Source organism: Chiloscyllium punctatum, chromosome 11 (genome assembly GCF_047496795.1).
Source record: "Chiloscyllium punctatum isolate Juve2018m chromosome 11, sChiPun1.3, whole genome shotgun sequence".
Classification (NCBI taxonomy): domain Eukaryota; kingdom Metazoa; phylum Chordata; class Chondrichthyes; order Orectolobiformes; family Hemiscylliidae; genus Chiloscyllium; species Chiloscyllium punctatum.
In genome coordinates this window covers 39,707,293-39,731,507 of record NC_092749.1, presented here as the reverse complement: position 1 = coordinate 39,731,507, position 24,215 = coordinate 39,707,293, and the positions used below count along the sequence as shown (strand labels likewise).

The following is a 24,215-nucleotide window of genomic DNA, read 5'->3' as shown; positions in this document are numbered from 1 at the left end:
ACGAGTTTGATTTCAGACTAACCTGAGACTATAATCTTCAGAAAGAAGAGATTCCTATTTTTTATCACCAATAGCATAAAGTAGTTAACTATTGTCATAAAATGAAATATTTGTTTTATTCTACAGACTTCTCAGTTATTCATCAATGTTGCTATTGATGCCCCTGCAATTGATTATCATGTATCACTGGCTCAGAGTGTTTTACAAGTGTGTCTCACGCATAAAGAGTTGCAAAATGAAATCTACTGTCAAATAATCAAGCAAACAAGAAAACGACAAACCCAGAACCAATCTGCATGTATACAGGTATTGTGTATGTGAAGAATTTTCAAAATAAAATTTGCATTGTTTGTTAGTAAAAAAAACAAATGTGCTGCTTAGATGAGAATTCTGAGCTACTCAAGAATGTCAGTTATGACTTATTCATACATTCAAAGCTCAGTTTCTCATTATATCTGGTTGGTAGTGCTTCACAGAAGTGCACATCTTGTGAAACAAATAAATAATTGCGAGAGCAAGGTTGGATTTTTAATGAAAATTAAGAAAACTGTTTCAGCAAACATTAAAATGTTATATTCCTGTTGTTCCCATACTTAACTGCTATCTTATCTTCCACCATAGTTTGAATATTATTTCCTTTAAATGGAAGGACTTTGAACTTTAGATATTTATCACCTGGTTAATTACTGGGATTGTGGAGACATCCTGAAGTGAAATCTAACGGGAAACTGAAATGACAGGTTGGAAGGATGGTTCAAATGTTTCTAATTGTAAAGATTTCTACTAGGTAGATTAATTGTTGATTTCTACAAATTTTAAAAAGTACAATTAATGATGTGAGCAATTTGTGGAGCAATGAAATATTGATATATTCTTTAAGGCATAGAGTTGTACAGCATGGAAACAGACTCTTCGGTCCATCTCGTCCATGCCGACCAGATATCCCAACCTAATCTAGTCCCATTTGCCAGCACCTGGCCAAATCTCTCCAAACCTTTCCTATTCATATACTCATCCAGGTGTCTTTTATATGTTGCTATTGTTCTAGTCTCCATCACTTCCTCTAGTTCATTCCATACACGCACCACCCTCTGCGTGAAAAAATTGCCCCTTGGGTCCCTTTTATATTAGATTAGATTCCCAACAGTGTGGAAATAGGCCCTTTGGCCCAACAAGTCCACACCGACCCTCCGAAAAGCAACCCACCCAGACTCATTCCCCTACACCTAACACTATGGACAGTTTAGCATAGCCAATTCACCTAACCTGCACATCTTTGGACTGTGGGAAGAAACCAGAGCACCCAGAGGAAACCCACGCAGACACTGGGAGAATGTGCAAACTCCACACAGACAGTTGCCTGAGGTGGGAATTGAACTTGGGTCCCTGGCGCTGTGAGGCAGCAGTGCTAACCACTGAGCCACCCGCCCTATCTTTTCCCTCTCACCCTAAATCTATGCCCTCTAGTTCTAGACTTCCCCACTCCAGGGAAAAGACCTTGTCTATTTATGTTATCCATACCCCTCATGATTTTATAAACTTCTATGTGGTCACCCCTCAGCCTTTAATGCTCCATGGAAAACAGACCCAGCCTATTCAGCCTCTCCCTAAAGCTCAATTCCTCCAACCCTGGCAACATCCTTGTAAATCTTTTCTGAACCCTTTCAAGTTTCACAACATCTTTCAGATAAGAGGGAGTCCAGAATTGCACGTAATATTCCAAAAGTGGCCTAATCAATGTCCTGTACAGCTGCAACATAACCTCCCAACTCCTGTACTCAATAAGGTAAAAACAATGACTGCAGATGCTGGAAACCAGATTCTGGATTAGTGGTGCTGGAAGAGCACAGCAGTTCAGGCAGCATCCAAGTTGCTTCAAAATTGACATTTCGGGCAAAAGCCCTCATTCCTGATGAAGGGCTTTTGCCCGAAACGTCGATTTCGAAGCTACTTGGATGCTGCCTGAACTGCTGTGCTCTTCCAGCACCACTAATCCAGAATCCTATACTCAATATTCTGACTAGTAAAGGAAAGCATACCAAACACCACCTTCACTATTCTATCTACCTGTGACTCTACTTTCATGGAGCTATGAACCTGCACTTCAAGATTTCTTTGTTCAGCAACACTCCCTAGGACTTTACCATTAAGTGTATAAGTCCTCCTAAGATTTGCTTTCCTAAAATGCAGCACCTTGCATTTATCTTAATTAAACTCTATCAGCCACTCCTCAGCCCTTTGGCCCATCTGATCAAGATCCCTTTGTAATCTGAGGTAACCTCCTTCTTCAATGTCCACCACACCTCCAGTTTTGGTGTCATCTGCAAATTTATTAACTATAGCTCCCATGTTGATATCCAAATCATTTATATAAATGACAAAAAATAGCAGACACCGCACTGATCCTTGTGGCACAGCACTGATCACACAGGTCTCCATTCTGAAAAACAACCCTCCAAGACCATCTTCTGTCTTCTACCTTTTAGCTAGATCTATATCCAAATGGTTAGTTCTCCCTGTATTCCATGAGCTCTAATCTTGCTAACCAATCTCCCACGGGGGTGCCTTACTGAAGTCCATATAGGTCAAGCCCACCACTCTGTCCTCATCAATTCTCTTTGTTACTTTTTCAAAAAACTCAATCATGTTCGTGACACATGATTTCCCACACACAGTCATGCTGACTATCCCTAATCAGTCCTTGCCTTTCTAAATACGTGTAAATCCTGTCCCTCAGGATTCACTCCAACAACTTGCCCACTACTGACGTCAGGCTCACTGGTCTATAGCTCCCTGGCTTGTCCTTACCGCCTACCTAAAATAATGGTACCATGTTCGCCAACCTCCAATCTTCTGGCACCTCACCCCTGTGGCTATCGATGATACAAACATCTCAGCAAGGGGCCGAGCAATCATTTCCCTAACTTCCCACAGAGTTCTAGGGTACACCTGATCAGGTCCTGGGAATTTATCCATCTTTCTGCATTTCAAGACATCCCAGCACCACCACCTCTGTAATATGGACATTTTTCAAGATGTCACCATCTATTTCTCCACATTCTATATCTTCCATGTCCTTCTCCACAGTAAAAACTGATCGAAAATACTTGTTTAGTATCTTCCCCCATCTCCTGTGGCTCCACACAAAGGCTGCCTAGCTCATTTTTGAGGGGCCCTATTTGCTCTGTAGTAAACTCTTTTGTCCACTAATGTATTTGTAAAAACCCTTTGGATTCTCCTTAACCCTATTTGCCAAAGCTATCTCATGTCCCCTTTTTGCCCTCCTGATTCCCCTCTTAAGTATACTCCTACTGCCTTTATAGTATTCGAAAATTCACTCTATCTTTCCTGTCTATACTTGACATATATATGCTTCCTTCTTTTTCTTAACCAAACCATCAAATTCTCTAGTCATCCAACATTCCCTACACCTCCCAGCCTTTCCTTTCACCCAACAGGAATATACTGTCTCTGGATTCTCGTTATACCATTTCTGAAGATTCCCATTTTCCAGCCTTCCCTTTACCTGAGAACATCTGCACCCAATCAGCTTTTGAATATTCTTGCCTAATACTGTCAAAGTTGACCTTTCTCCAATTTAGAACTTCAACTTTTAGATCTGGTCTACCCTTTACCATCACTATTTTAAAACTAATAGAATTATGGTCGCTGGCCCCAAAGTGCTCCCTCACAGACACCTCAGTGACCTGCCCTGCCTTATTTCCCAAAAGTAGGTCAAGTTTTGCACCTTCTCTAGTAGGTACATCCACTTACTGAATCAGAAAACATTCTTGTACACTCTTAACAAATTCTTCCCCATCTATAAACACTATGGCAGTCCCGATCTATGTTTGGAAAGTTAAAATCCCTGACCATAAACACACTATGATTTTTACAGATTACTGAAATCTCCTTACAAATTTGTTTCTCAATTTCCCTCTGACTATTATGGGGTCTATAATACAATCCCAATGAGGTGATCATCCCTTCCTTATTTCTCAGTTCCACCCAATTAACGTCCCTGGATGTATTTCCAAAAATGCCCTCCTCAGTAAAACTGTAATGCTATCCCTTATCAAAAATGCTAACCCCTCCTCTCTCGCCTCCCTTTCTTGAGAAATGCACACTAATTCATACATAAAATGCAACTTATTTACTGTAAACAATATAACAGATAGAAAAAGTTTCTATAGATATATGAACCGAGAAAGAGTGGCTAAGGTAAACATTGGCCCTTTACAGGATGAGAAGGGCGATTTAGTAATGGGATTTGAGGAAATGGCTGACGCATTGAACAGGTATTTTGTGTCTGTCGTCACAGTGGAGGACATGAATAACATGCCAGATACTGATATGGCGACGAAGATAGTTGAGGACCTAGAAAGAGGTAGTGAAAGAGGTAGCATTTGACAAGCTAATGGAGCTAAAGGTAGACAAGTCTCCCACCCCTGATGAAATGCATCCCAGGGTACAAAAAGAGATGTCAGGGGAAATTGCAAATTCACTTGTGGAAATTTTCCAAAATCTGCTGGACTCTGGAGCAGTTCTAGCAGATTGGAAAACAGCAAGTGTGATGCCACTGTTTAAAAACACTGGAATTCTATAAAGACATTATGAGCAAGGTGGACATCGGGGACCCAGCAGATGTGGTGTATCTAGGTTTCCAAAAGTCATTCAACAAGGTGTCACACAAAAGGCTGCTGCATAAGATAAAGATGCATGGCATTACAGGTAATATATTAGCATGGATAGAGAATTTGTTAACTAACAGGAAGCAAACAGGGGGAATAAATGAGTATTTTTCTGGTTGGCGATCGGTGACTAGTTGTGTGCCTCAAGGATTAGTGCTAGAAACGCAATTATTCACAATTATACAAAGATGATTTGGAGTTGGGGACCATGTGTAGTGTGTTAAAGTTTGCAGATGACACATAAGATGAGTGGTAGGGCAAAGTGTGCAGAGGGACATTGTTACTTTAAGTGAATGGGTCTGGCAGATGTAGTACAATATTCATAAATATGAAGTCATCCATTTTGGTAGTAATAACAGAGAAAAGGACTGACTTGAATGGGAAAAAAAATAATTACAGCATGCTGCTGTGCAGAGGGACCTGGGTGTCCTTGTGCATGAATCACAGAAGTGATTACAAATGCAAATGTAATTTTGTCCTTCATTGCTAAAGGGGTTGAGTTTTAAAACAGGGAAGTTATACTGCAACTGTACAAGGTGCTGGTGAGGCCACACCCGGAGTACTGCTTGCAGATTTGGTCTCACTCCTTGAGAAAGGATGTACTGACACTAGAGGGGTGCAGAGGAGATTCACTAGGTTGATTCCAGAGTTGAGGGGGTTGGCTTCTGAGGAGAGAGTGGGATTATATTCATTGGAATTTAGGAGAATGAGGGGGGATCTTATAGAAACATGTAAAATTATGAAGGGAATGTATAAGATAGGAGAGAGGATGTTTCCACTGGCAGGTGAAACTAGGACAAGAGGGTATAGCCTCAAAATTAGGGGGCGCAGATTTAGGACTGAATTGAGATGGAACTTCTTCACGCAAAAGGTTGTGTATCTATGGAACTCCCTGCCCAGTGAAGTAGTTAAGGCTTCCTCAGTAATGTTTTTAAAGCTAAGGTAGATACTTTTTTGAACAGTAAAACAATTTAGGGCTGTGGAGAGAGGGTAGGTAAGTGAGGCTGAGGCCATGAGAAGATCAGCCATGATCATATTGAATGGCGGAGTGGACTGTAAGGGTGAGATGGCCTACTCCTGTTCCCAGTTATTATGTAATGCACAAAGACTGGGTGGTGCATTGGATTATCATCTTGTTATTTTGTGTCTATAACTTGAGTTCAAATCTAACCAAGGTGATGTATCTAAAGTCTCTTCACTATATTATCTACACTATTCTCAGTGATTTAAATCTCAAGAGGATGCCGCTTGATGAGAACACTGACTCAAATTTATTAGCACGAAAGATTAAACGAAAGCAAAGTCAATTGATTCAATCTTAATTTCAATATTTCACTTAACATGAAGTCACAAATACCAAACAACGGAAGTTCCAAATGTGTAGTAATTTTGTGGAAAAAATGGAACAACTTTACTGAAGACTGAGTGCTTCTAAGGAATGTTGTGGTTCTGTTCGCCGAGCTGGGAATTTGTGTTGCAAACGTTTCGTCCCCAGTCTAGGTGACATCCTCAGTGCTTGGGACTCTCCTGTGAAGCGCTTCTGTGATGTTTCCTCCGGCATTTATAGTGGCTTGTCTCTGCCGCTTCCGGTTGTCAGTTCCAGCTGTCTGGTGCAGTGGCCGGTGTATTGGGTCCAGGTCGATGTACCAGCACCCTGTATAGTTGCAGTATAACTTCCCTGTTTTAAAACACATCGACCTGGACCCAATATACCGGCCACTGCAGCGGACAGCTGGAACTGACAACCGGAAGCGGCAGAGACAAGCCACTATAAATGCCGGAGGAAACATCACAGAAGCGCTTCACAGGAGGCTTCCAAGCACAGAGGACGTCACCTAGACAGGGGACGAAACATTTGCAACACAAATTCCCAGCTCGGCGAACAGAACCACAACAACGAGCACCCGAGCTACAAATCATCTCCCAAACTTTGCTTCTAAGGAATTTCATCAGCCAGAGGGTAGTGACTCTGTGGAACTCATTGGCACAGAAGGCTGTGGAGGCCAAGTGATTGAGTGTATTTAAGACAGAGATAAATATGTTCTTGATTAGTAAGGCAAACAAAGTTTATGGGATGAAGGCTGTAGAATGGGGTTGAGAAACATATCAGCCATGATCAAATGACAGAGCAAGTTCTACGGTTGAATGGCTTAATTCTGCTCCAATATTTTCTGGTCTTGTGATCATTTTACCAATTTTACAGTAGGTCTAATCAGAGAAATGGTTTTAATAGTTTTTAATATTTTTTCCCAAAAATATCTCTTTAAAATTAACTTTTATACCTTTTAGGGATTGCAGTTCTTGGCTCTGTGTGTTGGTCTTTTTCTTCCTCAGCATCCTTTCCTTTGGTTGCTCAAACATCACCTGCAGCAAAATGCAGAACCTAGGTATGTAAGAAGTTATAAAATAAAGATGGTCAATAATTTCAGTGTAAGTAATGGTGGTACGGTAAAAGGCACTTTTTATATCAATTGCAATGTGAGACAATGACAGATGCAAGATTAAATGTACAGATCCAAAAGTTATTGTTTGAGCTCCCCTGCTAGCATTACGAAAATGCATTCACACACACAAAATGCTGGAGAACAAAACATAGAACTGCATATGCTGGAAATCTGAAACAAAAACAAATTGCTGGAGAACTTCAGCAGGTCTGGAAGTATCTGTGGAGGGAAAACCGAATTCTGAGGAAGAGTCACTGAACCTGAAAAGTTGACCTTGCATTGACTCCGCGGATGCTGCCAGAAATCCTGGAGAACTACAGGCAAGCATGGAAGATCTGTGGAGAGAACATGCAGCTCTGAAGAAGAGTCACTGGACCTGAAATGTTGACTCTGCATTCGCTCCAGATATCGCCAGAAATGCTGAAGGAAATCAGCAGAACTAAAGAAAAGACAGACTGGATTTGAAATGTTAATTTTGTTTCTCTCTTCAAAGATACAGACAGACTTTGAGTTTCTTCAGTATTTTCTGTGTTTGTTTCATATTTCCAGCAGCTGCACTGTTATTTTTATGAAAATGTATCTTTGCATCTACATTGAAATGAATTGATTGATGTGAGATTCCTGTATTTGCATATCACATACAAATAAAACTCATCATAAAAATTTGAGCCTCATGCTTGATCAGTCTCAGGCCGTTAATGATGTGCTGTATGAATGACTGTGAATCGAACTTGCATGGGAACTGAAAATGAACAATTATAAATGAGGTATCTCATTCCTTCAGGTTTAATTGTCATAGATTTTAAGAATGAAACAGATTGAATTTCAAAAACAACTTTTCATTTCAGTCACTTTTTCAGCAATTTCTGAAGTCTAAATGGTGTTTGTCAATTATTGTCTGAATTATCCTGTTCATCCACTCACTGCACCATTACCTTATCATAGAAATGCCTGTAACGGCAAGAAATTTAAATTGATTTATGAATATCTTGCTGATTTTTGTTATTGAACTGTACAGTTTCACATTGTTCCAGACAAAATAACAACACCTAACTGTATTCAAATTCCAGAACGGAAATAGGAAAGTATGCCATATACTGCCAACGGTCAATGGAGAGAACTCAGAAAAATGGCGATCGTGTATCAAAGCCTTCCAGGATGGAAATCCTATCAATTCTCTTGAGAAATCCTTATCACCATTCCTTACCTTTCAGCATTCCTGTACATTTCATGAATGGCACATACCAAGTAGGCATCTTGCTCACATCAGTTTAAAAAAGTGACTTTTATTGGATGTGAATTGCTGCAGGGCATCCTGATAACATGATAAAGACATGCAATATAATGTAAAGTTATTCTTTATTATTTAACCAGTAGTAAAAGTTATGGTCCTGAATATTGTATTGTAAATTTAATAAAAATTAATTGTTGAGTCTTGAAAATGTGCTTTTCTGCATGGCAATACTGAAGAAACCTTACAGCTGATTATTTCAAATGTTTGGAAGTCAAAGTTCTTATCAAAGTTGAAACTTGTTGCTCCAATGGAATTCCAGTCAAGCTGAGGGCAATGAATTAACTAATGGTAACAAAATGAAATGTAACAATGGAACTCCACTGTCCACAAAATGATTGCTTAATGGTTTAGAAAAAAATGTGAAAAATGTGATTGATGTTTAAAGCACTGATTATATTTTAATTTGTTTTAATAACTTAGTATGTTAATTATCTTTTCAATTGTATGAGTCTTCCTCCAAACATAAGCAAACTGAGCCATTTTGAAGCTTCATTAACTTTAAAATTTTTGTGTCAAAAAATATAGGTTGTGGGATTTGATGCATCAACCACAGTGGAAGAATTTCTTCACACTCTGAATCAAGACATTGGCATGAGGAAACCAGCGCAGTCTGGATTCTTTCTTTTCACAGATGATCCCTCAGGAAATGACCAAGAACACTGTCCTCAAGGAAGCATAAAGGTAAATGTGTGGCATGAAGAAATAATCATATTGACTTACCATTAGTTGAAGGACTTAATTTATTGGAGTTATGAATCTGTGGATGCTAAATATGAGCAACCAGGAACTGGAATTATGTAGTAAATCGACAAGGGCATCAGACACTCTTTTTAACAGTGACCCTTCTGTAGTCCTAAATATTGTATTGTAAATTAATACATGGTCAGCCTGGAGAAGTCCCTTTTTATTGTCAGCACTTTTTACAGAGCTGAAAGGAAAAGTCAATATTTGCACAAGAAGGAATAGGTAATTGAAAGAACAGGAAAAGTAAATATTAAAACCTACTAACTGCTTTCACAAAAAGGCAGTTGTTGGGTTTTATAAATTAATAAGAACGTTAGAAAAAAGTCATGGATAGCAAAAAGCTATTTGATTTCAACCAGTCAAACTTGGCATCTCTTAACATCATTTGTTCTACCACTTTAACTGGTAATTCATTCAAACATTAACATTACACTCATTCGCTGTAAAATGCTCTGGGATTCTTGGTTTATACTGAACAGTGCACAACTTTTGATATACAAGGTAAGCGTATCATTGCAACTGTTACCTCAGTAACAGATCTGTAAACATATTCACACAGCTGTCAAGATGGGCTTTTGACTAAAGTATCTGAAACTATCACAGCAATCTTTGCATTAAACATTCATGAAACAAAATTATAATATCAAATCTACTGCAGAGTGAATGCTGAGTATATGCTCCTGAGATACTTACACTTATTAACAGCGTATATTCATATACATAACATATGAAATGATACATCATTGCTGACCTGTTCCAAGCTTTGTGCTTTCTCTATGTTCTAACGTCCATAAGCATATTTATGTCTTTGCGTAGATATCCCTTAGTTTGAAAGTGGCCCAAATTTCCTAGTATGTGCACCCTGATATGGAAATACCACTGGCCACACCACTTATGCAGGGTCAGGTTACTCGAGCAGTAGCATATTTTCCATCATGTGCGCAAGTATCCAAGTTACTTGCTGACTTGGAGAGTTTGGATGAAGTCTGTTCTGTGAGATAGCACCTTAAAGCTTTGCCTATGCCATCCATATTTCACCGCTAAGCTCTATCTCCTATTAGCCACTACTGACAGAAAAGCATTCTCACTCATACCAATGACATTAGTGAAGACCTGACTTGTAGTTCTGTGTGATTTGAGTCTGGCAAAGCTAGAAAAAAATAATTCATCTAATGGAAAACCAGGCTTGTATAGAATCCCAACAGTGTGGGAACAGGCCATTCGGCCCAACAAGTACACACCACCCTTCTGACGAGCATCCCACCCAAACCCAGCCCCTGTTCTGTCTCCCTGCATTTTCCATGGCTAATCCATCTCACCGGGACACTATGGGCAATTTAGCATGGCCACTCGAACTAGTCTGCACGTTTTTTTGAATTGTGGGAGGAAACCTCACACAGATGCAAGGAGAATGCGCAAACTCCACACAGTTGCTCGAGGCTGGAATCAAACCCAGGTCCCTGGTGCTGTGAGGCAGCAGTGCTAAGCACTGAGCTACTGTGTCACCACACTACAACAGCTTGAAAATATTGGAAACATCAACACTTATTAACATCCATGGCTGTGGATGTGTTCTTTATTCATTTGTGGGATTGCTGCCTTGGCCAGCATTTATTGCCCACCTCTAGTTGCCTTTTGCAAGTTGATGGCAATGGATTAGGAGGGATTTGCTGAAGTTGTGCAATGATCCAAAATGGTCACATAAGTTTATTACATATTGCTAGTGTTCATAATATATCATGGCTCTGCCCCTCTCACATAATTGACTCACAACTTAATTTCAGAATTTCCACTGGTATAAACTTCTTATTTTTAAAGGACCTTCCAAGAGTCATGTGAGTTACTTAACTGGTGTTTTAATCATTCAGTTCAAGAACTATTGTACTTTGCAGAGGATCTTGATCAAAGGAGGCGATGGCTTAGTGGTATTATCACTGGACTGCTGACCCAGATAATGTCGAGGGACATGGGTTTCAATCCCACCATGGTGGAATTTGATAATAATATTAAGAGTCTAATGATGACCATGAATTCATTGCCGATTGTCGGGAAAAATCCATCCGGTTCATTAATTGTCTGTGGGGAAGGAAACTACTGTCCTTATCTGATTTAGGTAATTAAGAATGGGCAATAAATTCTGCCTGTCCAGTGATGCCCTCATCCTATGAATGAATAAAAAAAAGATGGGCCAATGGGCCGAGGAGTTGCAGATGGAGTTTAATTTAGATAAATGTGAGGTGCTGCATTTTAGAAAGGAAAATCAGGGCAGGACTTATATACTTAATGGTAAAGTCCTGGGGAGTGTTGCTGAACAAAGACCTTGGAGTGCAGTGTTATACTTCCTTGAATGTGGAGTCACAGGTAGGTAAGATAGTGAAGAAGGTGTTTGGTATGCTTGCCTTTATTGATCAGTGTATTGAAAATAGGAGTTAGGAGTCAGGTTTTGGCTGTACAGGACATTGGTTAGGCCACTATTGGAATATTGCATGCAATTCTGGTCTCCCGCCTATTGGAAGGATGTTGTGAAACTTAAAAGGGTTCAGAAATGATTGGCAAGAATTAAAGCAGAATACTGAAGTCCTGAAGAGGTATTGAACTGGATTCAGAATGCTAACTCTTTTCTGTCTCTGCAGATACTGCCAGACTTAAGATTCTCCAGTACTGTTTTTATACCAAATGAGCCTATTTGTATTGATGAGTTTAATTTAAAACTTGTTCAAATTAATTTATGTAAAAATTTAAAATTTATATAGTCTAGTTGATGATTATGATTTTAAATTGCAATTTAAATTGATTATTGTTCAACTCAAGAGTTTTCAGGGAATTTTCCGTATCTTTATTATGAAATTCCAGTAAGCTTTGTGACCAAAATAACTACAAATGCTGCATTTAGCAATTTACATTCTTGGTTCAGATTTATTTTGCCATTACAGAACCTTCTGCAATATTATGCAACATGAATCTAATGTTACTTAGTAGTACATTGTTACTAACTTGATAGAAAATCAGTTCAATAACTTTTGTTTCTTCATTCAGATTTGTGATATAATATGCAAATGGGAGCAGGTTTCCAAGGAACAGCATCCTGGCAAATTTGAGGGAACTAGGACTGTCCGGCTCACCTATAAGAATAGGTAATGTTTGAGGCAGATACAGTTAGCATAACAATCTTCATCTTCACCATCTTCCTTGCAAAGGTTCTACAATACAATCAATTTCCTTTATATTATTCTTCACTGGTCATTTTATTATATTCTAATGGAAAATTAGGAAACATTTTGCAATTGACTTGTGCATTTATTTTAATATCATCATAAAAGTTCTCATCTAACAGAAAGAGTACTGATGAGAGTGGAACATGTGCAAAGTGGGAACTGAGCAGTTTGTGAACTTGTTGATTTCCCACTCAGTGCATTGTTTAAAATCCTATATCTGTTTGCTAACTACTTATAAATGCCCTTTTATATTGCAGGATAGCTTCATTTAAACAACTACCTCATGTAAATAAAGAAATATGTTGTATTTGTGTAGTGCTTTTCATGAGCTTAAGACACTCCAATAGCATCACGCAGATGCTGCTGCTTTTCAGACAAATATAAGAGGTTGCATGGCATTATTCTGAAGAAAAGATGGTTGTTCTCTCTAGTATCTTTGTCAGTACCTCCATCCTTCAACCAACATTCCTAAAACAAGGTCTGTGGAACCTTGATATGTGCAAATGGGCTGTCCCCATTTTTTGATTTAACAACATGGGGGCGGCACAGTGGCTCAGTGGTTAGCACTGCAACCTCACAGTGCCAGGGACCCAGGTTCGATTCCAGCCTCTGACTATTACTGTGTGGAGTTTGCACATCCTCCAGATTTTCTCCCACAACCTAAAGATGTGCAGGTTAGGTGGATTCGTCATGCTAAATTGCCCGTAATATTAGGTGCATTAGTCAGGGGAAATGTAGAGAAATAAGGGAACGGGTCAGGGTGGGTTACTCTTTGGAGGGTCAGTGTGGACTTGCTGAGCCGAAGGGCCTGTTTCCACACTGTAGGGATTCTAAGTTCTAAGCACATTCAGAGAACATAGTGATTGCACTTCAAATTACTTCAGAGTCACAGAGTCATACAGCATGGAAACAGACCCTTCGGTCCAACCCGTCCATGCTGACCAGATATCCCAACCCAATCTAGTCCCACCTGCCGGCACCCGGCCCATATCCCTCCAAGCCCTTCCTATTCATATACCCATCCAGATGCCTTTTAAGTTTTGCAATTTTATTAGCCTCCACCAATTCCTCTGGCAGCTCATTCCATACACGTACCACCCTCTGCGTGAAAAGGTTGCCCCTTAGTTCTCTTTTACATCTTTGCCTTCCCACCTTAAACCTATGTCCTTGAGTTCTGGACTCCTCCACCCCAGGGGAAAGACTTTGTTTATTTATCCTATCCATGCCCCTCATAATTTTATAATGTCACCCCTCAGCCTCCAAGACTCCAGGGAAAACAACCCCAGCCTACTCAACCTCTCCCTATAGTTCAAATCTGCTGACCCTGGCAACATCCTTGTAAATCTTTTCTGAACCCTTTCAAGTTTCACAACATCCTTCTAATAGGAAGGAGACCAGAATTGCACGCAATATTCCAAAAGTGGCCTAACCAATGTCCTGTACAGCTGCAACATGACCTCTCAACGTCTGTACTCCATACTCTGACCAATAAAGGAAAGCATATCAAATGCCTTTCTACCTGCAACTCCACTTTCAAGGAGCTTTGAATCTGCATTCCAAGGTCTCTTTGTTCAGCAACACTCCCTAAGACCCTACCACTAAGTGTACAAGTTATGCTGAGATTTGCTTTCCCAAAATGTAGCACCACGTATTTATCTAAATTAAATTCCATCTGCCACCCCTCAGCCCATTGGCCCATCTGATCACGATCCTATTGTAATATGAGATTACCGACTTCACTGTCCACTACACTCCAATTTTGATGTCATTTGCAAACTTACTAACTATACCCCTTATGCTCACATCGAAATCATTTATATAAATGACAAAACGTAGAGGACCCAGTACCGATCCTTGCTGCACTCCAGTGTTCACAGGCCTCCAGTCTGAAAAGCAATCCTCCACCACCACCCTCTGTCTTCTAACTTCGAGCCAGTTCTGTATTCAAATGGCTAGTTTTTCCTGTATTCCATGAGATCTAACCTTGCTAACCAGTCTCCCATGGAGAACCTTGTCGAATGCCTTACTGAAGTCCATAGAGATCACGTCAACCGCTCTTCCCTCATCAATCCTCTTTATTACTTCAAAATACTCAATCAAGTTAGTGAGACATGATCTCCCATGCACAAAGCCATGTTGACTATCCCTAATCAGTCCTTGCCTTTGCAAGTTTTGAGAAGATTTGTAGCTCAGTTGAGGTTCTGGATGTAGGTTTGGTCACTAATCTGGAAGGTTCATTTCCAGACGTTTCATCACCCTAATAGGTAACATCTTCAGTGGGCCTCCAAGCAAAGCACTGCCTTCTATTTATATGTTTGGATTGGTAATATCATTTCCTGTTATTCTTCTCAGGGGGTAGTAGATGTGTTCTAACTTGATGTATTTGTTGATAGAGTTCCAGTTGGAATGCCATGCTTCGAGGAATTCTTGTGCGTGTCTCTGTTTGGCTTGTCCTAGAATGGATGTGCTGTCCCAGTCAAAGTGGTGTCCTTCCTCATGTGTATGTAAGGATACTAGTGAGAGAGGGTCATGTCATTTTCTGTCTAGTTGATGTAGCCATGAACTTTGTAAGGAATTTTAATCTTGGGTTTCAGATGGATTTTTCACCCTTGATCTTAAATCCTTAACAAAGCATTCTCAGCAATTAAGGATCTTTGAACGTAAACTGATCCAAATTATATTAACATTTAGATTAGATTACTTAGTGTGGAAACAGGCCCTTCAGCCCAACAAGTCCACACCGACCCGCCAAAGCGCAACCCACCCAGACCCATTCCCCCACATTTACCCCTTCACCTAACACTACGGGCAATTTAGCATGGCCAACTCACCTAACCTGCACATTTTTGGATTGTGGGAGGAAACTGGAGCACCCGGAGGAAACCCACGCAGTCACTGGGAGAATGTGCAAACTTCACACAGAGAGTCGCCTGAGGTGGGAATTGAACCCGGGTCTCTGGCGCTGTGAGGCAACAGTGCTAACCACTGAGCCACTGTGCCGCCATTACCAATTTTCCATTTAGATACTAAACTCTTGTCAGTGAACGAGTTAACCACTTCTTGTCAAAATAATTCATCAGGAAAGTCAGGCAAGTAACATTTCTTTGTTTCACCCTAAATTTGTTAATAAATAGCTTCTTAATAATAAAAAATATTCAAGGTACATGAGAATACTTGATTAGTAAGCATAATTAATATTCATTCCCCAGCTCTTATGGCAAATATGGCTTAGTGTTAACAACATGTCATGGCTCTGTCTCTCTCACATAATTGACTCACAGCTTAATTTCAGGATTTCCATTGTTACTAACTTTTACTCTTAAAGGACCCAGCCTGGGAGAAAGTGTCCTGGGAGGTCCCAGGGTGACCAGGTTCCCCTAAGAGGTTCCCCAGAATGAAAGTGAAGATTGCTGACTGAAGCTGTCCCTGTGCACCTGCACTGCAGAACAGAAAAGAATAAAACCAAAAAATCCCTCTTACACCTCACCACTCATAACTCTTCTCCCACATAATGCTAATGTCATCCAATCCTAGGCATGGCCCCATGATGGCCTGGAGTAATCAGATCCAAATGGCGGAGTAAGCTCAAAGGACATCATCTTTTCCAGCTCCTAATTCATAGGTTCTTTGAAAGCTTTGACAGTTCCAAAGAAGAGGTTTGTACATTTTTAGATTGACATTTGACATAATTTTGCAATCCCAAAAGATACCTGACAATCCCACAAATGCACTTAATGCCCCACAGAAGGGCTTTGGATACCCTGATATGACCTGGGGCAACACCTAGAGGGGCATCACCTCTCCAAAGAGATTCCTCAGCTACCCAAAGTAAGTTCACTGGAACAAACCTACGCTGACCTGTTTTGCTTTTTGCGCTCTGTATTCCATACAGCAGGAATACCAAACTCCAATGAATGACAGCTGGCCATTTAAATGATCAGCTCTATCTAGGGTATGCACACAGATGAAGTTTGAGACATCCACAAACTTGCCCACACAGAAATCTGAAATGTCCACATGTCAGGACAAAGTTCTGACTCTGGGTTTTTGAAATTTTCAGCTATTCATTGTGATGACAGTCTGGACCAAAGTCTGCAAGGTTTGTTTAAAATAGATTCTGTATAAAGCTAATAATGTAATAGCTTTTCAAAACATTACTCTATAGTGTTTTAGTTTTCCAGTTATTAGTTTCTACTGATAATTTAAGAATTTTAGCTGAGATTTCCAGATTTTAATACAACCTCATTTTTGCATCTTGGTACACTATGGATGAAGGTGTTGCCTTTCTTTAGATTATTGGGACTGCCCAGTATCAATTTGACAGTCTCATTCTCATGAGCATTCTCATATCTGTTGAGCATTCTCATATCTGTTTTCTCCTGTTAGTGCTAACGTTCTAAAAATCTTTTCTCAGGAACTTAACTTACATGCAAGAGACACACTGCATGATTTGCTTCTCTCTGGCTAGTTGAGTTCTTCAAACTCTCAGAGCTTCTATAACATTCCCTACATCAGCAAGTACCTTTCTTTCCCTCCTCTGAGTGGTCTCTCTTCAAACATTTCTGTCAGAAATATAATTTTGACCTTTCTATTTAAAACATTTCTTTTGTTCATAATCACCAATAATTCTCTTATTTAGGGAAATACCTTATTTAAATGCCAAATCATTATAAAAAGACAGGGAGACAAGCCTGCCATTGACACTGGCTTCCACTTGGGGAGGCTGTTTAAAAACACTGAGCCATTGAACTAAAACTGCACAATGTTCAAGAAAAGCGAGATTTTCAAATCAGAACATTTCCTGTATCAGTTAGAAATTCCACCTAGTCCATATAGGGACTGCATTTCTTTCCAATTCAATTATGGAGCCATTCTTCCCTTCCCTTCTCTTCTACTGTCCAACCAGTCTCTTAGCCTGAAATTAGCATTAGTTTGTAAATAATAATAAGATAGGTACTGTTAGGGAATTTTTCATTTTAAGTTTATAATCTACAGGTCATTCTCCTGTAACGTGCGTTTCATTAACGTGAATTTGCTATAACAATTCATGAGTTGGGGATACTGTTTCTAAAGTGTGAACTTAGAAAACATATGTTGGCTGTAATGTGATTACATCGTCAACACTTTTAAGTACAGTTTCTAAAGCTCAATTTTTCTATAATGCTGGCTGCACAAGAATGCAACAATTGCATTATAGAAGACTTACCTGTACTTGGAAGTCTATACGTTATAGTAGGTACCTTGGTAGTTGAGAAGAAAAGAAAGGTTAGTGGTTTGGCTGGGAGTCGTCTTCAACATTGGCAGAGACTTTGATTCAAAATGACAGAATTTCACTCTTTTCCCATTCACAGGCTCTACTTCTCTTCTCAAGCTCGTGGAGAGACGGACAGAGAAAAACTATTGCTGATGTACCAAACAAATGTTGAAATTGTAAATGGACACTTTCCTGTAAACAAAGAACTTGCATTAGAAATGGCAGCACTACTAGCTCAGGTAAGAGTGTAATTAACCTATTAACCGATTCCAGTTTCAACAATTTATCACTTTTTAATTCTATGAAAAGAAAATGTACATTAGTTAATTTCATGAGATGTGTTTAGATTTGTAAAATACCATTATACTAAAATAGTTTTCTAAGTATTTGGTGTTGCTTTTTTCTTTACATTGTTTTTTTTTAAATCATGCCACAGTGTAGCACACTTCATGCTGTACTATAGAGAGATTTCTAACATTCCAAATATCATGGAATATTAGATTCCTGCCATTCGTGATACTACTGATTTCAACATTTTCTCAAAAAAAACTTGTGAAGATTAGAGCGCAACATCACAACAATTTAACATTTCACTACAAACATATGTGACTTTTGGCATACTAACAATGCTGTGTAGTAACCTAACAGTTCCTACTCTCAAAGCTCATAAGCCCCAGATTGGAAACTAGAATTTTGAATTCTGAAGCTGCTTGCTTTTAATCACAGGAATACAATTTAAATACTTTTTCTTTAATATTATTTTAACAACAATGGCACCATCTACATATACAATTGATTGGATTTTTTTTGTCATATCTGACAGCCGGTCTCACTTCCCACCAAAACCAGTATTGTTAAAATCCTGATTTTCTTTTTCCTACTAATTCAAAAAACATACTTTATACTTCAGATAAAAGCTTGGAATATATGACCCTCTGTCCGTCTCCCCTTAACTTCTTTACTTAAGCCAGTGACATTGGTTGCAGTTATGCTATCCGCAGCTCTACAAAACCTCATAAATTACTCTTTTTTTTCCTCTGTGTAATTCTCGAGAATAAATGCTAAGAGCTGTTGTGCTGCATTTGAGCATTCCTACACCCAAATTGCTTCCAATAAGAGTTAATGAACAGCAATTAGGAGCGGCATCCTGGTCAATTGTTTTAGTACCTGGTTAGGGCTGCTAAAACCAGAGAAAGTACCCAAGTTGCTGCCTGAAGCTAGTGGAGCACAAAGCAGTAATTGTACCATTGATCATTCTGATAATATGACAGTAAGCTTTAAACCACTGCATACTGAAAGGATGTAACTTAGATTGGCATTTTAGGTGGATATTTGTTTTCGAGTAAAGCGAGCAATTCATTGATTTTTGCCAGTTTGTGGATCTTAGTTAACATTATAGCTTTGTTCAGCAAGGATGTTTAGGATGGGAAATCCAAATTAAACTGAGAAGTTTGTCACTTAATCTTGTAGTTATTGTAATAATCATTTTAAAAAGCCTTAGGGCAAGATGGCAAAACAGCAGTCAATTGTGTGTTTTTCATTAGGTGGAGTTTGGAGACTTTGAACGACCATTCTCAAGTCCAGCCAGTCAGGTCTCAGTGCAATCCAAATCAAACCAAACTCTGAAGCAAGTAATAGAGAAATTCTATCCAAAAAGATACAAACAAGGCTGTACAGATGAACAAATTAAGTATGTATGAAGCCCATTCAATATAAACACTATGACTGCCAGTTTTCCGTGATGTTACCATTCTTTTCAGTAAATATTCAAATGATTAATTAGATAGCTCTTTATTATTGTTGCAAAGCTCAGTAGGTTTATTTGAGATTTACTTGTATTGAGTGCTGAAATTAAGTCACCAGTTTTTCACAAATGGGATTTCAAAACATAGTTCATGGAAGTAAAACTAAAATAAAATGTGAAAAAAAAATTTGCACAAATACATTCAGTAGAAAATATTGTGCCTCCATACTACCATGTGTCTACTTTAGACAGCTATGTCAGCGACTTTCGACTAAATGGATGGCTCTTCGAGGACGTGCTACTGCTGACTGTGTGCGCATTTACTTTACTGTAGCCAGGAAATGGCTGTTTTTTGGAGCAAAACTGTTTACAACAAAGGTAGGTTCCTGTTTTCTCCTATCTAGACTTGTTCCCCAAATGTGAATTTTCTTTTAATATTATGCTGTATTAAGTGTTTCACAGAAATATCAAACGTTTTCTTGGCCCATTGTATTAAAGCACCAGCTAAGACCTTGTATATAATTCAGCTTTGTTCCTTCCTTCCATTTGTTCATTCTTTCTAAGATGGAATATTCCCAATTTCCCCATTTGTGGGGAAACACTGAGCAGAAGAAGGCACTTCTTCATCAAAGAGCAGTGAATATGGAGGCATTCCTATTGAATGTTCATAAATCTGTCAATAAATGGCTACTGACAGAGGCAGAAGCAAGGGAACAAATGGCCATCAGACTGCCCTGATGGATAATGATGGGAAAAGATGAAAATGCAGAATAGATAGTCTTTATTCAGCTCAGAATGTTACTGGGGAAATCACAAGCAAAAGCTTAATGAAAAATGATGTTGCTGCATATAGGAATATTCATCTATATGGTGGATGACGGTCAAAAATCAATAGGAATTTCAGAATAGACAAGTCCCGGAATTTTATTGAAAACAATTACTATGTAGTATATATGATAAATAATAAGGGCTACATCAGTGTTAGTGCTATTGAATTTTCTAGCATATCAAGAGACTATTCTTTTCAGTAGCAATTATGTTGGAAATTTATCTTTTCCCTTATAAACACTGATAATTTGGATATGACAGTGAGCCATTGTGAATAAGGGGTCAAATTGTCAGTTCAACTAATTTTAATTTGTGTTCTTTTGTTACCAACACATTTTATATGGAGATGTGATTGTCCTTGCTTTTATTTATGTTCTCTAGCCTGTTGCTCCACCGCTATCTGACACTGCACCCGTTTGGTTAGCTGTGAATGAGAATGGAATCAGCACGTTGGAATACAATTCTATGGTAAGAATAAAAACTTCTAAACATTATACCATAATATTTGCTCCTTTTATTTAATTGAAAAATACAGTACTATCCTGTTAAACTTAAGTAAGGCTTTCTGCTGTTGAAAAGGAAATATGGTTTTAGAAATGACCTCTGATACACACTGACTAGAAGGGTTCAGAGATTACTTCAAGCTTTATCAATAAAGGGTGAAACTATGGAACCAACAAACAATGAAAACTGATTAGTTGGAGCAAACAGAATATTAGAAAAGTCTGCAGAAATGTATTACAGCTATAACCAAGGAAGTGTTACTTACTGTCAGCTGTTATTTCAACTAAACAAAACCAAGTTTATACAATAAGAGAAAACACAATATAGAGTCATAGGGTCTGCAGCATAGAAAAAGATCCTTTGGCCCATTGAAATATGTATGATTGTTTGACATTTGATTTGCATCAGTTACTCTGCCACTGAAATTTACAGCTCTAACTATTGTGGAATTTTGAAATGTAACAACACATGCAGTATTTGTATGAAATCAAATAATTCAGGAGCAAGGTCCACCTAGGGAAAGTCCAGAGCTTTACTGTCCTGGAATCTATTCTCCTACCCAGTTACATTTGCATCACTCCTGAACTCTCCATGCTGCCTTCCCCTGATGCTCAGACTTTCTCCCTCTTCCAGAAATGACGAAGTAACTGATGAGTGCTGTTGAGATGAGATTAGGCAGGGAAAATCTGCAAGATCTAAAACCCATGTTTATGGCAGGCATGCTGCCTCATACTTCCCACTAAAAGTTGAAATTGCCCCAGAGAGATTTACCTGTATGAAGAAGGTTATCATCAGTAGTCATTTAAGGTACAAGCAACACCAGGAATTAAGAAGTATTAATATAATTTTTGTATTTGTTGCTCCTAAGTAGTGTATTCGATTTTCTAATTCCACAGCGCTTGATAACAACATATGCGTACAAGAATATCATGACCTTTGGAGGCTGTTGTGATGATTTTATGCTTGTAGTTGGAAAAATAACAGATGGTGGATGTACTAAAGGCAAACAAACACAAAAACTCCTGTTTTCCATGGCTAAACAAAAGGTCTGTATGATTATATATTAAATCTATCATAGGACAATTGAATATATAAAAATATTCACATTTACATAGGACCACTAACATATAGCAAGATGCCTTAAAATCCTTGAAATACTTTTGATGTAGGCCTGGGTAAAAGGGAAATTAGGAGATGCACATTGGGTACAGTTCAATTGGTAGAATATAAGGCACCTTTTGTAGGTGAGGTGAGACATACCAAGCCAATGAGAGTGTAGGAGGATTACAATATCATCGCAGCCAGGACCTGTAGTATTTTACCTTAGTGTTTCCTAGCCAATCAGCAAGGGACATGTGTAGATTCTGTCAAATGGTGGTATTCTAATTAAAGGGAATAGAAGCAAAATATTGTGGATGCTAGAGATCTGAAATAAAAATACGAAGTATTGGAGAAACTCGGCAGATCTTGCAACATCTGTGGAAAAGGTAATGGAGATAAAGTTCCAAGTTCAGTATAAATAATTTTAAATTCAAAACGTTAAGTCTGTTTACCTTCTCCACAGATGCTGCCAGAACTGCTGAGTTTGTCCAGTATTTTGTATTCTTATTACTACTTAAAGGAACTATGATATCGATTAAAATGGCTGAACTGGACAATTCCTGAGGGTACAATGACTGCTGTGGTGGTGAGGTGCCCCTTCCAAAGGACAAGACAAAGAGATCAGCCTCTCAAACCACGCCAACATGTATGAAAGTCACCAAGGAAATTAGCAGCAAGTGTCAACAGCAATCCTGATTAGTGCTGAACCTAGCTCTCCATGACAGCTGCCAACCTGTCCATCGAGGCAGCCCTACACTTGCATGTCTGAGGCTGCAAGGTCCCAACCAAATTGCTGCAGTCCTGCAGAATTTGTTCCAGGCTGCCCAGTGCCCCAGCAAACGTGTTTGCTGGTCCTTTATGTACTTCATGGAATCCCTACAGTGTGGAAACAGGCCATTCAGCCTATTGAATCCACACCAACACTCCGAAGAGCATCCTACCCAAACCCAACTCCCTACTTTATCCCTGTATCCTGCTTTTCCCATGGTTAATCCATCTAGCCTGCACATCCCTGGACACTTTGGGCAATTTAGCATGACCAATCCACCTGACTTACACATCTTTGGACTGTGAGAGGAAATGGAGCACCCGGAGTTGTCTAAGATAGCAGAGACAACATACTGGCAGTTACACTGACAGTGAAAATCATTCACCTTTTAGATGATTTCCGTACATCCGGACTTTGAAAACCACACTACCCCATGTAGCAACTTTGGACCAGGTGGCAGGACCTGTGGTTGTGGCCTTCAGTGCCAGTCCTAGTAGAAGAGGAGATGCCTACTCCGTACAACACCAACCACTAGAATCTTCAGGTCCTTGTCTGCAAAGCAGGGGTACCAATTTCACCTTGTCTGCGATGAATGCCATGCAGGGCTGCTCCAGACTGCCAGAGCTTGACCAGCTGCACAACAGCTTTTTAAATATGGCACTGGCATCAGGGTCACCAGTGGTGATTACTTCCAGCTACAGCGAGTGAGAGATTCAGGCTAGCATCGCACAAGATGGTTGCCATAGGGACGTGCCACTCACTTAATGAAACAAGTTTGGGATGATCGCACAAGCAAACCTGGCAAAGGAAAACCCTCCATAAAACAAAATGAAACTGACACTTAGCCAAAATTATAGAAATATTCGGTCCATAATTACAGATCAATGACTTTTCATCAGAACTGGGAAAAGTCAAAGGTGCAACATCTTTCAAGGAAGTGCAAGGATGGGAGAACCACTAAAAGGAAAATCCTTGTTCAGATTTAAGTGAAGAGAGACTAAATGACAAAGGTTTATGTCAAAAGGCCAAAGAGAGTTGTAATGGAAAATAAGGAGAAAGAGGGTTGGATTTATGCTTTTCCATAGGCAGGTTTGAAGACGGGAGCACCTGCACACAAACAGGTTGACTTATTTTTCGCCTGCTTCGAACCTGTCTGAGGGGGTTGGGGGTGAGGGTGAGGTTGGCTATTCCTTCCTTGGGTCTATTGACTATTCAAAGGCTAAAAACTATGCTTTAGGTGCATGAGCTGGTGATTGGCAAGGGACAATCTCCTTTATAAACCTGATGGGCCCATTGGAGAATTTCCTCCCTTCACTTGTTACCAATCCTTCCCCTTAACCTTATCCCAGGTCTTTTGAACACTGTATCTGCCCCATGCTCCACCCTACTCATGCCTTTTATCCCCACTCACCTCCTTGCTGTAATCTTTAATCTCAGAATTACCTGTCAGTTTGTGTTCCTCAGCGTTGGGAACTACTTATAGTTCCAAGAGTGGCTCCTAGTTTCATTACTGGAACTACAGTCCTGCGGAAATGTCTCTCAATAAAGAGAAAGAAGTCTCACCTTAAAGTAGTTGCTAAGGAGCAGCCATCAGGATCATGAGCGGGCTGCCTCTCAACCTTTAATG

At 39.4% G+C, this 24,215-nt stretch overlaps 1 protein-coding gene across 4 annotated transcripts in view; it reads left to right on the top strand.

The window, feature by feature from the left end:
• plekhh2 (pleckstrin homology domain containing, family H (with MyTH4 domain) member 2) overlaps positions 1–24,215 on the top strand; it is a 115,997-nt gene that overhangs the window by 84,834 nt on the left and 6,948 nt on the right. For 3 of the 4 annotated variants that reach the window (XM_072580661.1, XM_072580660.1, XM_072580662.1), the window contains exons 20-29: positions 127–306; positions 6,981–7,078; positions 8,206–8,383; positions 8,955–9,110; positions 12,210–12,307; positions 17,740–17,881; positions 19,187–19,332; positions 19,635–19,764; positions 20,596–20,682; positions 21,615–21,764. In XM_072580661.1, coding sequence (XP_072436762.1) covers positions 127–306; positions 6,981–7,078; positions 8,206–8,383; positions 8,955–9,110; positions 12,210–12,307; positions 17,740–17,881; positions 19,187–19,332; positions 19,635–19,764; positions 20,596–20,682; positions 21,615–21,764 — 1,365 coding nt within the window. Of the gene's footprint in view, positions 1–126; positions 307–6,980; positions 7,079–8,205; positions 8,384–8,954; positions 9,111–12,209; positions 12,308–17,739; positions 17,882–19,186; positions 19,333–19,634; positions 19,765–20,595; positions 20,683–21,614; positions 21,765–24,215 lie in introns of those variants that run through there. The other variant, XR_011961817.1, reaches the window with a different exon arrangement.